Here is a 15139-nt window from a genome sequence, read left to right as displayed (position 1 = left end):
GCTCCTCTGGCCCCTAAGTGGCCATTACGACCCCCAAGTGCCGCCAGACCCCCGACTTTCGAGACACTTCCGGGACTACAGCTCCCATCATGCCTCGCGAGCCCATAGAGCCCCATTACAAACACGCATACAACTCCCATCAACCCCCGCGCCCCATAGAGAATCATTATGGCCGCTCACCACAGCGCCTCAGTTATTCGCCTACAACTCCCGTCATGCCCCGCGCCTCCCGTCGCCCATCATTGCAGGCCCCGCCCCTTTTGCACTACAACTCCCGTGATGCCCCGCGGCGCTTTTCCCGCGCTTTTTCGCTCCCCTCAGAGCCCCCCGGCCATGATGGCGGAGGCTCTGGGGCGCTGGCTCCGGGAGGAGATGGAGCTGCCGCCCTCCGCCGCCCCCTCCCCGGCCGCGCTCCGCAGGTCGGGACCACCCGAGGACCCTCCTGGGACCCCTCCCTGAGGCGGGGAGGGGCCGGGGGGTTTTGGGGGGCCGGGGGTGGGAACCTCCATGAGCGCTCCGTGAGGGAGAGGCGGGAATTTGGGGGGGGGGCTGAGGTGGTTTGGGGTCCCTTTGGAGGGTCCTGGGGGATTTTGGGGTCCCCTTGGAGAGTCCTGAGGGGGTTTGGGGGGTCGTGAGGGGATTTTGGGGTCCCTTTGGAGGGTTCTGAGCGGGTTTGGGGGATCCTGAGGGAGTTTTGGGGTCCCCTTGGAGGATCCTGGGCAGGTTTTAGGGGGTCCTGAGGGAGTTTTGGGGTCCCTTTGGAGGGTCCTGGAGGGATTTGGGGGTCTCACTGAGGGGTCCCTGAGAGCTTTTGGGGTGCCTTTAAGGCATCCTGAGTGGATTTGGGGGTTCCTGAGGGTGATTTTCCCATCCCTTGGTGGGTTTTGGAATCCCTTTGGGCTCCCCCAATGAATTTTATGGTCACCCCCCAAATTTTGGGGTGCTCCAATTCCCTCCTTTGCAGGCTCTGCTGCGGCCCCACAGCCCCCGTTTGGGATTACGTCACCCGCCACGTCCGGAACCAGCGGTGAGGGGGGACCCCAAACTTTGGAGGGTGAAAAAACCCCAAAAATTAAAAAAGGGACCTCAAAATTTAGGAGGTGGGGTCGGGGAGGTGCTTTCCGGGACTACAGCTCCCATCATGCCCCGCGACACCCATTGGGCCCTATTGGATGCGTGCATACAACTCCCATCATCCCCCGCGCCCCATTGACTTCTATTATAGCCAAGCCTACGAGTCCCGTCATCCCCCGCGCCCCATTGAGTTCCATTATAACCGGGCCTACGACTCCCATCATCCTCCGCGCCCCATTGACTTATTATAGCCAAGCCTACGACTCCCGTCATCCCCCGCGCCCCATTGAGTTCCGTTATAGCCGAGCCTACAGCTCCCATCATCCCCCGCGCCCTATTGACGTCCATTATAACCGAGCCTACAATTCCCATGATCCCCCGCGCCCCATTGAGTTCCATTGTAGCCGAGCCTACGATTCCCATCATCCCCCGCGCCCATAGACCTTCATTATAGCCGAGCCTCCAACTCCCATCATGCTCCGCGGCGTTTTCCCGCGCTTTTTTCGGGTGCTCCCCTCACAGAATTTTTGGGGTGTCCCCACAGGAACGTGAAGAAGATTCGAGGAAATCTGCGCTGGTATCCGAAATTTTGGGGGGTCCTCAAAAATTTGGGGGTGGTTCCCAAAAATTTGGGGGTTCCTGGAATGGAAAATTGGGGAGGGGATCCCCGAAGGATTTGGAGGTGGAAAATCAATGGGGGGGAGTCCGAAACTCGGGGGAGGACCCCAAAATTTGGGGATTCACCCCAAAATTTCCAGGGGAGACGTTTTGGGGGATCCCAAAATTGTTCCTTAACTCGGGGTTCAGGTATGGGCACCTGCAGGAGCTGGAGGTGAGGGGGACCCCAAAACCTGGGGGGGGCTTGGAGGGAATTTGGGGTGGGGAACCCAAAATTTGGGGTGATTTCCCTCAGATTTGGGAGACAACCCCAAAATTTGGGGTGATTTTGTGAAAATTTTGAAAAAGACTTTGGGGAGTTTTTGGGATTTTTTTACAATCTCACGGATAGTTGAGGGAATCTTGGGGAAAATTTGGGGTCCATTTTGAGCCTCATTTTTGTGGAATTTTTTGGTTTTTTATGGCATTTTCCCCAAACTTTGGGAGTTTTGGAAATCATGAGGGGCTTGAGGCCAATCTCAGGGACATTGGGGTGAATTTTGGGCTGCATTTCGGCGGATTTGCGTCCATTTTGAGCCTCATTTTTGCGGAATTTTGGCGTTTTGTGTATCGCGAGGACGCTGGGGACAACCTCAGGGACATTGGGGTGAATTTTGGGCTGAATTTGAGCAGATTTGGTTCCATTTTTCCGGCGCAGGCCGCTCCGGGCCCGCCGAGCCAGCAGGGGGCGCTGCGCGCGGCCGTGGAGCGGCTCCGGAAGGAGCTGCAGGGCCTGGGGGACGCCATTGCCGACGCACAGGAAACGGCGCAGCGCCTCGGTGAGTCCGGCCGGAAACGCGGCCGCGCACAAAGGTTCCTACCCCCCCAAAACCCCATTTTTTGGGCTCCTCCCAATTTTTGGGCTCCCTGAACCCCAAGTTTGGGGTCCCCGACCCTCCCCAAACCCTGATTTTGGGGGTCCTCGCACCATTTTTAGGGTTCATAGGACCTCCCCAAACCCCAAGTTTTGAGTTCCTACTGCACTTCTGGGGTCCTAAGCCACAAATTTGGGGTCCCTGACCCCCCCCAAACCCCAAATTTGGGGTCCCTGACCCCCCCAAAACTTAACTTTGGGTCCCCTCCCTTTTTTTAGGGTTTCTGATCCCCCCAAACTCCCAATTTTTGGGTCCCTGACACCCCCAAACCCCAATTTTGGGGTCCCTACTGCCACATTTTTTGAGTCCCTTTCCCCATTTTAGGGTCCCTGAACTCCCCCAAACCCCAATTTTAGGGTCCCTGACCTCCCCCAAACCCCAAATTTGGGATCCTCACCCCAAATTTGGGGTCCCTGACCTCTCCAAACCCCAATTTTGGGATCCTCGCCCCAAATTTGGGGTCCCTGACCCCCCTAAACCCCAATTTTGGGATCCTCGCCCCAAATTCGGGGCTTTTTTCCCTTTTCCCCCCTCAGAGGCCTCGCTGGAGGAGGGCCAAAGCCGGCGGTGGGCGGAGCTTCAGCGAGGGGCGGAGCTTCGGCTGCTGGGGGCGGAGCCGGGCCCGGCGGGGCTGAGGGACGGCCGCGAGGGGGCGCTGAGGGCTCTCCATAAAAGGTAAAAGGGGCGGGGCCTAAAGGGGATTCCTTATATGGGCAAAGGAACTTCCTTATATGGGCAAAGGGGGGATTTTGGGTGATTTTGAGAGGATTTTGGGGAAGTTTGAGGGAATTTTGGGGGAATTTGGGGAATTTGAGGGGATTTTGGGTTCCTGAGGGGATTTTTGGGGGATTTTGAGGGAATTTGAGAAGATTTTAGGGAAACTTGAGGAGATTTTGGGTTCCTGAGGGGATTTTTTGGGGGATTTTGGGGAAACTTGAGGGGATTTTGAGGGAGTTTGAGGAGATTTTGGGGAAACCTGAGGAGATTTTGGGTTCCTGAGGGGATTTTTGGGGGATTTTGGGAATTTGAGAGAATTTTAAGGGAATCTGAGGAGATTTTGGGGAAACTTGAGGAGATTTTGGGTTCCTGAGGGGATTTTGTGGGGATTTTGGGGAAACTTGAGGGGATTTTGGGGGAATTTGAGATTTTGGGGAAACCTGAGGAGATTTTGGGTTCCTGAGGGGATTTTGTGGGGATTTTGGGGAAACTTGAGGGGATTTTGGGGGAATTTGAGATTTTGGGGAAACCTGAGGAGATTTTGGGTTCCTGAGGGGATTTTTGGGGGATTTTGGGGAACTGGAGGAGATTTTGGGGAAATTTGAGGAGATTTTGAATTCCTGAGGGGATTTTTGGGGGATTTTGGGGAACTTGAGGGAATTTTTGGGGAATTTGAGGTGATTTTGGGGAACTTGAGGAGATTTTGGGTTCCTGAGAGGATTTTTCAGGGATTTTAGGGAAATTTTCGGAGATTTTGGGAAAGCTTGAGGAGATTATGGGGAAACTTGAGAGGATTTTGGGAAACTTGGGGGGATTTTTGGGGAATTTGAGGAGATTTTGGGTTCCTGAGAGGATATTGGGGAAGCTGAGGGGATTTTGGGGGAATTTGAGGAGATTTTGGGAGATTTTGAGGCGATTTTGGGGTTCCTGAAGGGATTTTGATGGATTTTGAGGAGATTTTGGGATTCCTGATGGGATTTTGATGGATTTTGAGGTGATTTTGGGGTCCCTGAAGGGATTTTGAGGCAATTTTGGGGTCCCTGAAGGGATTTTGGTGGATTTTGGGGTCCCTGTAAGGATTTTGATGGATTTTGAGGCAATTTTGGGGTTCCTGAAGGGATTTTGAGGCGATTTTGGGGTTCCTGAAGGGATTTTGAGTCGATTTTGGGGTTCCTGATGGGATTTTTTTGGTCCTCTCCCCTCAGGCCGAGCCAGTCCCGGGCGGAGCTTTCGGCCATCTTGGCCTCGGGGGCGGAGCCGGAAGTGCTGGTGAGTGGGCGGGGCCTGTGGGGGTGGGCGGGGCCTTTGGGACCCCCTAAATCCCCTCAGGGGCCTCAAGATCTCCTCAGGATCCCCCAAATTTTCCCCAAAATCCCACCCAGGACCTCCCCAAATATTTCAAATCCCCCCCAAATCCTCCTTGGAACCCCCAAAAATCCAAAATCTCCCCCCAAAAACCTCAAAACTCCTCCCAGAATCCCCTTTGGGCCCCCTAAAATCCCAAATCCCCTGACAGACCCCCCAAAAATCCCCAAATCCCCCCACCCAAAATCCCCTCAGGACCCCCCAAAAATCTCAAAATCCTCCCCAAAAACCACAAATCCCCCCAAAAATCCCCCCAGGACCCCCAAAACTCCCAAAATCCCCCCTCAAAAATCCCCCAGGGACCCCCAAAAATCCCCCCCAAAATCCCCAAATCCCCCCCCAAAATTCCCCCCAGGGACCCCCCAAAAATCCCAAATTCCTCCCCAAAAATCCCCCCAAAAATCCCCAAGCCCCGCCCCTTCCCCAGGTGTCAATCAAGGCCCTGTGCAAGGCCAGGGAGGCGGAGCTACTGAGACCACGCCCTCACAGGTAAGCCCCACCCCTCTTCCCAATTTACCCCTAGTTAACCCTTAAGTAACCAATTAACCGGTTCATTAATCAACCCCAGAGCTGTCAATCAAGCCGGGAAGGCTCAGGAGGCTCCGGATTGGCTGGAACAGGCGGAGGTGGGCGTGGCTTGCTGGGGAAGGGGTGTGGCTCCCCGCAGGCCACGCCCCCTCCTCTGACACGTGGCGCTCCCTACAGGCGGTGCTGATTGGCCACAGCCCGGGGGCGGTGCTGTGGGCGCTGGAGGCCCTGGCCAATCAGAGCACCAGGTGGGCGGGGCCTAACGGGGTGGGCGGGGCTTAAAGGGTGGGTGGGCTATAAAAGGGTGGATGGGGCTTAAAGGGGTGGGTGGGGTCTAAAGGGATGGGTGGGGCTTAAATGGATGGTGGGTTTTAAAAGGGTGGGTGGGGACTAAAGGGGTGGGTGGGGCTTAAAGGGGTGGGTGGGGTTTTAAAGGGTGGGTGGGGCCTAAAGAGGTGGGTGGAGTTTAAATGGGTGGGTGGGGCCTAAAGGGGTAGGTGGAGCTTAAAGGTTGGGTGGGGCTTAAAGGTTGGGTGGGGCTTTAAATAGGGTGGGTGGGGCCTAATGGGTGGGTGGGGTTTAAAGGGGTGGGAGGGGTTTATAGGGTGGGTAGGTCTTAAAGGAGTGGGTGGGGCTTAAAACGGTGGGCAGGGCTTAAAGGGGTGGGTGGGGCTTAAAATTGGGTGGGTGGGGCCTAAAGGGATGGGCAGGGCTTAAAGGGGTGGTTGGGGTTTTAAAGGGTGGGTGGGGCTCAAAGGGTTGGGTGGAGCTTAAAGATGTGGGTGGGGCTTAAAGAGGTGGGTGGGGCCTAAAGAGGTCAGGGGGGTTAAATGGATGGGTGGGGCTTACATGGATGGGTGGGGCTTAAAGGGTGGGTGGAGCTTAAGGGAGTGGGTGTGGTCTAAAGGGGTGGGTGGGGCTTATAATGATGGGTGGAGCTTAAAGTTACAGGTGGGACTTAAATGGGTATGTGGGGCATAAAGAGGTGGGTGTGGCCTAATGGGGTGGGTGGGACCTAAAGAGGTGGGTGGGGCTTAAATGGATGGGTGGGGTTTAATTGGTGGGTGGGGCTTTAAGCAGTGGGTGTGGCTTAAAGGGGGAGGTGTGGCCTAAAGGGGTGGGTGGGGCTTACATGGATTGGTGGGGCTTAAAGGGTGGGTGGAGCTTAAGGGGATGGGTGGGGTTTAAAGGGTGGGTGTGGCCTAAAGGGTGGGGTGGGATTAATGGAGTGGGTGTGGCCTAATCGGGTGGGTGGGGCTTAAAGTTGTGAGTGGGGCTTAAAAGGGTGGGCAGGGCTTAAAGGGGTGGGTGGGGCTTAAAAGGGTGGGTGGGGTTTAAAATGGTGGGTGGGGCTTTAAGCAGTGGGTGGAGCTTAAAGGGGTGGGTGGAGCTTAAACAGTAGGCAGGGCTTATGGGGGTGGGTGGGGCTTAAGGTGGTGGGCAGAGCTTAAATGGGTGGGGCTTAAAGTGTGGTGGGTGTGGCTTTAAAATGTGGGTGTGGTCTAAAGGGGTGGGTGGGGCTTATAATGATGGGTGGGGTTTGAAGAGGTGGGTGTGGCTTAACAATGTGGGTGGGGCTTAAATGGGGGGTGAGGCCTAAAGGAGTCAATGGGGTTAAGTGGGTGGGGCTTAAGCAGGTGGGTGGGGCTTAAAGAGGTGGGTGTGGCCTAAGTGAGTGGGTGGGGCTTCAACAGGGTGGGGCCTAAATGAGTGGGTGGGGCCAAAAAGAATGGGTGGGGCTTAAATGTATGGGTGGAGCTTAAAGTGGTGGGTGGGGCTTAAAGGGATGGGTGGGGCTTAAAGGGATGGGTGGAGCTTAAAGATGGGGCGTGGTTTAAGTGGTGGGCGGGGCTTAGAGGGGATTGGGGGGGATTTTGGACATTTTGGGGTCCCTGAGGGGAATTTTGGGGATTTGGGGGGCGTGGCCACGGCCACAGAGGGCGTGGCTCCACCCCTGTCAATCACAGGGCTCTCCTGGCTGGCCCCGCCCCCTGCTCTGAGGCCCCGCCCACCCTGAGGAGCCTCCTGCAGGTGAGGGGGGAGGGGAACGGGGATTTGGGGTCAAAATTGGGGATTTTGGGGTCAAAATTGGGGATTTTGGGGTCAAAATTGGGGATTTTGGGGCTTTTGGGGTCAGGATTTTGGATTTGGGAGATTTTGGGGGGATTTGGGGGAGGATTTGGGTCGGGATTTGGGATTTTGGGGATTTTTGGGGAAATTTTGAGGAGAATTTGGGGATTTTTGGGTCAGGAATTTGGGATTTTGGGGATTTTGGGAGGGATTTGGGATTTTGAGGGTGGATTTGGGGATTTTGGGGTTGGTTTGGGATTTTGGGGGTTCTTTGGGGTCCTGATTTGGGATTTTGGGGGAGATTTGGGATTTTCAGGGATTTTGGAGTTCTTGGGGTGGACTTTGGGGTTTTTGGGGTTTCTGAGTTCATTTTTGGGGTGGATTTTGGGAATTTTGGGGTGGATTTTGGGGTTTTTCGGGGTGGATTGGAGGATTTGGGGGAGTTTTGGCTCGGGATTTGGGATTTTGGGGGGATTTGGGAATTTTTGGGTCAGGAATTTGGGATTTTGGGGTTGGATTTTGTATTTTGGGGTTTTTGGGGTGGATTTTGGGGTTTCTGAGTTCATTTTTGGGGTGGATTTTGGGAATTTTGGGGTGGGTTTTGGGGTTTTTGGAGTTTTGGGGGTGGATTTTGGGGGTTTTGGGGTGGTTTTTGGGGATTTTGGGGAAGTTTTGGGGATTTTTGGGTCAGGAATTTGGGATTTTGGGGATTTGGGGATTTTGGGAGGGATTTGGGGTTTTGGGGGATTTTTTTTGAGGGATTTGGGGTTTTTTGGGGTGGATTTTGGGGTGTTTTGGGGTGGATTTTGGGGTTTTTGGGCTCCCCAGGTTCATTTTTGGGATCCCTGAGGTGTTTTCGGGGTGGATTTTGGAGTTTTGGGGGATTTTGGGGTGGATTTTGGGGTTTTTGGGGCTCCCTGGGTGGATTTTCGGGGTTCCTGAGGCATTTTTGGGGTGGATGTTGGGGTTTTTGGGGTGGATTTGGGGTTTTTTGGGGTGGATTTGGGGTTTTTTGGGGTGGTTTTTGGGGTTTTTTGGGGTGGATTTTGGGGTTTTTGGGGTTTCTGAGTTCATTTTTGGGGTGGATTTTGTGGGTTTTGGGGTGGGTTTTGGCATTTTGGGTGTTTTTGGGGTGGATTTTGGGGTTTTTGGGGATGGATTTTGGGATTCTGGGGTGGATTTGGGGGTTTTTAGGGTTTTTTTGGGGTGGATTTTGGGGTTTTTGGGGATGGATTTTGGGGTTTTTGGGGTGGATTTTGGGGGTTTTGGGGTCCCCGAGTCCATTTTGGGGTCCCTGAGGCGTTTTTGGGGTGGATTTTGAGATTTTGGGGTTTTTGGGGTGGATATTGGGGTGGATTTGGGAGTTTTTGGGATGGTTTTGGGGTGGGTTTTGGGTTTTTTGGGGTCCCTGAGTGGTTTTCGGGGTGGATTTTGGGGTTTTTGGGGTGGATTTTGGGGATTTCGGGGTCCCCGTCTCCATTTCCGGGGTGCCTGAGGCGTTTTTGGGGTGGATTTGGGGGGTTTTTGGGGTGGATTTTGGGGTGGATTTTGGGGTGGATTTTGGGGTTTCCGGGGTGTATTTTGGGGTTTTGGGGTGGATTTTGGGGTTTTTCGGGGTCCCTGAGGCGTTTTCGGGGTGGATTTTGGGGTTTTGGGGTGGATTTTGGGGTGGATTTTGGGGATTTTCGGGGTCCCTGAGGTGTTTTTGGGGTGGATTTTGGTGATTCCGGGGTCTCTGAGGCGTTTTTGGGGTGGATTTTGGGGTTTTTGGGGTGGATTTTGGGGTTTTCGGGGTCCCTGAGTGTTTTTGGGATGGATTTTGGGGTTTTTTGGGCTCCCCGAGTCGATTTTTGGGGTCCCTGAGGCATTTTTGGGGTGGATTTTGGGGTTTTTCGGGGTCCCTGAGTGGTTTTTGGGGTGGATTTTGGGGTTTTTGGGCTCCCCGAGTCCATTTCCAGGGTTCCTGAGTGGTTTTTGGGGTGGATTTTGGGGTTTTTGGGGTCCCCGAGTCGATTTTCAGGGTTCCTGAGTGGTTTTTGGGGTGGATTTTGGTGATTTCGGGGTCCCTGAGTGGTTTTGGGGTGGATTTTGGGGATTTCGGGGTCCCTGAGGTGTTTTTGGGGTGGATTTTGGGGTTTTTGGGGTGGATTTTGGGGATTTCGGGGTCCCTGAGGTGTTTTTGGGGTGGATTTTGGGGATTTCGGGGTCCCTGAGGTGTTTTTGGGGTGGATTTTGGGGTCCCTGAGTGGTTTTGGGGTGGATTTTGGGGTTTTTGGGCTCCCCGAGTCGATTTTCAGGGTTCCTGAGTGGTTTTTGCGGTGGATTTTGGGGATTTCGGGGTCCCTGAGTCGTTTTTGGGGTGGATTTGGGGTTTCTGGGTTGGATTTTGGGATTTTGGGGTGGATTTTGGGGTTTTTCGGGGTCCCTGAGGCGTTTTTGGGGTGGATTTTGGGGTTTTTGGGGTGGATTTTGGGGATTCCGGGGTCCCTGAGTGGTTTTGGGGTGGATTTTGGGGTTTTTGGGGTGGATTTTGGGGTTTTTCGGGGTCCGTGAGTGGTTTTTGGGGTGGATTTTGGGATTTTGGGGTCCCTGAGGTGTTTTTGGGGTGGATTTTGGGGATTCCGGGGTCCCTGAGGTGTTTTTGGGGTGGATTTTGGGGATTCCGGGGTCCCTGAGTGGTTTTTGGGGTGGATTTTGGGGATTCCGGGGTCCCTGAGTGGTTTTGGGGTGGATTTTGGGGTTTTTTGGGTGGATTTTGGGGTTTTTCGGGGTCCCTGAGGTGTTTTTGGGGTGGATTTTGGGGTTTTCGGGGTCCCTGAGTGGTTTTTGGGGTGGATTTTGGGGTCCCCGAGTCGATTTTCAGGGTTCCTGAGTGGTTTTTGGGGTGGATTTTGGTGATTTCGGGGTCCCTGAGTGGTTTTGGGGTGGATTTTGGGGTTTTTGGGGTGGATTTTGGGGTTTTTGGGGTGGATTTTGGGGTTTTTGGGGTGGATTTTGGGGATTCCGGGGTCCCTGAGGTGTTTTTGGGGTCCCTGAGGTGTTTTTGGGGTGGATTTTGGGGTTTTTGGGGTGGATTTTGGGGGTTTTTGGGGTCCCCGAGTCCATTTCCGGGGTCCCTGAGGTGTTTTTGGGGTGGATTTTGGGGTTTTTGGGGTCCCTGTCTCCATTTCCGGGGTCCCTGAGTGGTTTTGGGGTGGATTTTGGGGTTTTTGGGGTGGATTTTGGGGTGGATTTTGGGGATTTCAGGGTCCCTGAGTGGTTTTGGGGTGGATTTTGGGGTTTTTGGGGTGGATTTTGGGGTTTTTGGGGTCCCCGAGTCCATTTCCGGGGTCCCTGAGGCGTTTTTGGGGTCCCCAGGAGCGCTGGGGCGCCGTGGGGGGGGTGTGGGGGTCGCTGCCCCCCCTCCTGTCCCGGCTGCGGCTCCTGAGGGGGCACCTGGGGACACTCCTGGAGCGGGGGAGGGGCGACCACAGAGGCACCGCCAGGTGAGACCAAAATATCCAAAAATGACCCCAAAATGTCCTAAAAATGACCCCAAAAAATCCAGCCCAAAATTGTCCCAAAATGTCCCAAAAATCCAGCCCAAAATGTCCTAAAAATGATCCTGAAATATCCCAAAAATGTCCTAAAAATGATCCTAAAATATCCCAAAAATTGTCCCAAAATATCCCAAAAATGTCCCAAAAATGGTCCCAAAATGTCCCAAAAATGACCCCAAAAAATTCCAAAAATGACCCTAAAATATCCCAAAAATGACCCCAAAATATCCCAAGTATGTCCCAAAAATGATCCCAAAATGTCCCAAATTCCCTAAAATCCAGCCCAAAATATCCCAAAAAATGACCCCAAAATGATTCCAAAAATGATCCCAAAAATGACCCCAAAATATCCCAAAAATTACCCCAAAATATCCTAAAAATGATCCCAAAATATCCCAAAAATTAACCCAAAAATCCCAAAAATTAACCCAAAAAATCCCAAAAACGATCCCAAAATGTCCCAAAGATGACCCCAAAATATGCTAAAAATGACCCCAAAAATATCCCAAAAATTTTCCCAAAAAATCCCATAAATGACCCCAAAATATCCCGAAAATGACCCCAAAATATCCCAAATTCCCCGAAATCCAGCCCAAAAAGTCCCCAAAAATGACCCCAAAAATGATCTCAAAATATCCCAAAAATTATCCCAAAAAATGATCCCAAATATGTCCCAAAAATGGTCCCAAAAATGACCCCAAAATATCCCAAATTCCCCGAAATCCAGCCCAAAGTGTCCCCAAAAATGATCCCAAAATATCCCAAATATGTCCCAAAAATGATCCCAAAATATCCCAAATATGACCCCAAAATATCCTAAAAATGATCCTAAAATATCCCAAATATGTCCCAAAAATGATCCCAAAATGTCCCAAAAATGATCCTAAAATATCCCAAAATATCCTAAAAATGATCCTAAAATATCCTAAAAATGTCCCAAAATGATCCCATAATATTCTAAGTATTATCTTAAAATACCCTAAAAATGATCCTAAAATATCCAAAAAATTACTCCAAAATATCCCAAAATGACCCCAAAATATCCCAAAAATGTCCCAAAAATGCAGCCCAAAATGATCCCAAAATGTCCCAAGGATGACCCCAAAATGTCCTAAAAATGATCCTAAAATATCCCAAATATGTCCCAAAAATGATCCCAAAATGTCCCAAAAATGATCCCAAAATTGACCCCAAAATGTCCTAAAAATGATCCTAAAATATCCCTAATATGTCCCAAAATGTCCCCAAAAATGATCCCAAAATATCCCGACAATGACCCCAAAATATCCCAAATTCCCCGAAATCCAGCCCAAAAAGTCCCCAAAAATGATCCCAAAATGTCCCAAAGATGACCCCAAAATATCCTAAAAATGATCCCAAAATATCAAAAAAAAATCCCAAAATGATCCCAAAATGATCCCAAAATGTCCCAAAGATGACCCCAAAATATGCTAAAAATGACCCCAAAAATATCCCAAAAATTTTCCCAAAAAATCCCATAAATGACCCCAAAATATCCCGAAAATGACCCCAAAATATCCCAAATTCCCCGAAATCCAGCCCAAAAATCCCAAAATGATCCCAAAATAGCCCAAAAATGATCCCAAAAATTATCCTAAAATATCCCAAAAATTGTCCCAAAATATCCCAAAAATCCAGCCCAAAATGTCCCAGAAATGACCCCAAAATATCCCAAATATGACCCCAAAATATCCTAAAAATGATCCTAAAATATCCCAAATTACTCAAATCCAGCCCAAAATGCCCCAAAAATGACCCCAAAATATCCCAAAATGCCGCAAAAATGATCCCAAAAATGATCCCAAAATCTCCCAAATTCCCTGAAATCCAGCCCAAAATGTCCCAAATCCATCCCAAAAATGATCCCAAAATATCCCAAATCTGCCCTAAATTATTTTTTAAATTTGGCCTCAAAATCAGCCCCAAAATCCCCAAAATCGGCTCTAAAATCCCCAAATTTGGACCCAAGATCCCCAAAATTCAACCCCAAAATCCCCAAATTCAGCCCCAAATTCAGACCCAAAATCCCTAAAATTGGTTCCAAATTTCCTGAGTTTGGTCCCAAAATCTCCCCCAAAATTCAGCCCCAAACTCGGCCCCAAAAATCCCCAAATTTGGCCTAAAATCAGCCCCAAAAATCACCAAAATTCAGCCCCAAATTCTGCCCCAAAATCCCCAAATTCAGCCACAAAATTGGCCCCAAAATCCCCAACTTTGGCCCTAAAAATCCCCAAAATTCGGCCCCAAAATCCCCAAATTCAAACCCAAAATTGGCCTCAAAATCCCCGAATTTGGCCCCAAAAATTCAACCCCAAAATCGTCTCTAAAATCCAAAAATTGGCCCCAAATTCTGCCCCAAAATCCCCAAATTTGCCCTCAAAATCCACCCCAAAATCCCCAAATTTGGCCCCAAAATCAGCCCCAAAATCCCCAAATTTGGCCCCAAATTTGACCCCAAAATCCCAATTTTTATTCCCATTTTTCTCCCATTTCTCCCCCTATTTTCCCCCCAAAAATCCCCATTTTTCCCCCCATTTTTTCCCCAAAATCCCCAAATTCAAACCCAAAATTGGCCTCAAAATCCCCAAATTTGGCTCCAAAATCAACCCCAAAATTGGCTCTAAAATCCCCAAATTCAGACCAAAAACCCCCAAAATTCAGCCCCAAAAATCCCCAAATTTCAACCCAAATTGCCCCCAAAATTCAGCCCAAAATTCCCTAAAATTGGCTCCAAATTTCCTAAGTTTGGTCCCAAAAATCCCCAAATTCTGCCCCAAAATCCCCAAAATTCAGCCCCAATTTTGGCCCCAAAATTAGACCCAAAATCCCCAAAATTTGGCCCCAAAATCCCAAAATTCGGCCCCAAAATCAGCTCCAAAATCCCCGAACTTGGCCCCAAAATTCAACCCCAAAATCGGCCCCAAATTCAGCCCCAAAATCCCCAAAATTCAGCCCCAAAAATCCCCGAATTTGGCCCCAAAATCAGCTCCAAAGTCCCCAAATTTGGCCCCAAAATCAGCCCCAAAAACCCCCAATTTTGCCCCAAAATCAGCCCCAAAAATCCCCAATTTTGGCCCCAAAATCAGCCCAAAACCCCAAAATTCAGCCCCAAAATCCCCAAATTTGGCCCCAAAATCCACCCCAAATCCCAATTTTTATTCCCATTTCTCCCCCTATTTTCCCCAAAAATCCCCATTTTCCCCCCATTTTTCCCCCATTTTCCCCCCCAAAATCCCTATTTTGCCCCCAAATCCCCAATTTGCCCAAAATCCCCGTTTCTCACCCAAATTTCCTCCCCAGGCTGTTCCTGCTCCGGGAGGGGCTCTCGGCCCTTCAGGGCTCCCTGGGCCAGGCTCTGACCCAGCTCCAGCAGGAGCCCCAAAAAACCCCAAAATTCACCCCAAAATTCACCCCAAAAACCCCAAAATTCACCCCAAAACCACCAAAATTCACCCCAAAATTCACCCCAAAATTCACCCCAAAATTCACCCCAAAACCGCCAAAAATCCCAAATTTGGCCCTAAAATCCTCAAATTCGGCCCCAAAATCTCAAGATTTGAACCCAAATTCTTCAAATTTGGCCCCAAACTCGGCCCCAAACTCCTCAAATTTGGCCCCAAATTTGGCCCCAAAATTGGCCCCAAAATCCCCGGATTTGGCCCCAAACTTGGCCCCAAAATCCTCAAATTTGGCCCCAAAATTGGCCCCAAAATCAGACCCAAAATCCCTGGATTTGGCCCCAAAATTGGCCCCAAAATTGGCCCCAAAATCCCCGGATTTGAGCCCAAATTTGGCCCCGAACTCGCCCCAAAATCCCAAATTGGCCCCCAAAATCGGCCCCAAAATCCCTGAATTTGGCCCCAAACTCGGCCCCAAAATTGGCCCAAAATCCCCAAATTTGGCCCCAAAATTGGCCCCAAACTCGGCCCAAAATCCTCAAATTTGGCCCCAAATTTGGCCCCAAATTCCTCAGATTTGGCCCCAAATTCGGCCCCAAAATCGCCCCAAATCCCCAAATTTGGCCCCAAATTTGGCCCCAAAATCAGACCCAAACTCCTCAAATTTGGCCCCAAAATTGGCCCCAAATTCTTCAAATTTGGCCCCAAATTTGGCCCCAAACTCCTCAAATTTGGCCCCAAATTTGGCCCCAAATTCCTCAGATTTGGCCCCAAAATTGACCCCAAACTCCTCAAATTTGGCCCCAAATTTGGCCCCAAACTCCTCAATTCGGCCCCGAAATCGGCCCCAAATTCCTCAAATTTGGGCCCCAAAATCCCCGGATTTGGCCCCAAA

The 15139-nt window shown here is 50.8% G+C and overlaps 1 protein-coding gene across 1 annotated transcript; it reads left to right on the top strand.

Moving 5' to 3' along the window:
• Positions 1 to 215: 215 nt before the first annotated feature.
• On the top strand, positions 216 to 11456 carry HAUS5 (HAUS augmin like complex subunit 5). The gene is made up of 11 exons (XM_071419580.1): positions 216 to 419; positions 965 to 1027; positions 1619 to 1651; positions 2390 to 2510; positions 3143 to 3281; positions 4529 to 4592; positions 5116 to 5177; positions 5257 to 5314; positions 5394 to 5464; positions 7184 to 7247; positions 10644 to 11456. Exons 1-11 carry the CDS (start codon positions 216 to 218, stop codon positions 10773 to 10775), a joined length of 1011 nt encoding a protein of 336 aa, XP_071275681.1. The 3' UTR covers positions 10776 to 11456.
• Positions 11457 to 15139: the final 3683 nt, after the last annotated feature.

The sequence above is a fragment of the Agelaius tricolor genome, unplaced genomic scaffold (genome assembly GCF_023055355.1).
Source record: "Agelaius tricolor isolate 1412-34295 unplaced genomic scaffold, bAgeTri1.0.p SCAF_111, whole genome shotgun sequence".
In the NCBI taxonomy this organism is placed as follows: Eukaryota; Metazoa; Chordata; class Aves; order Passeriformes; family Icteridae; genus Agelaius; species Agelaius tricolor.
Note: the sequence above shows the minus strand (reverse complement) of the source record. Positions and strands in the feature narration are given on the sequence as shown.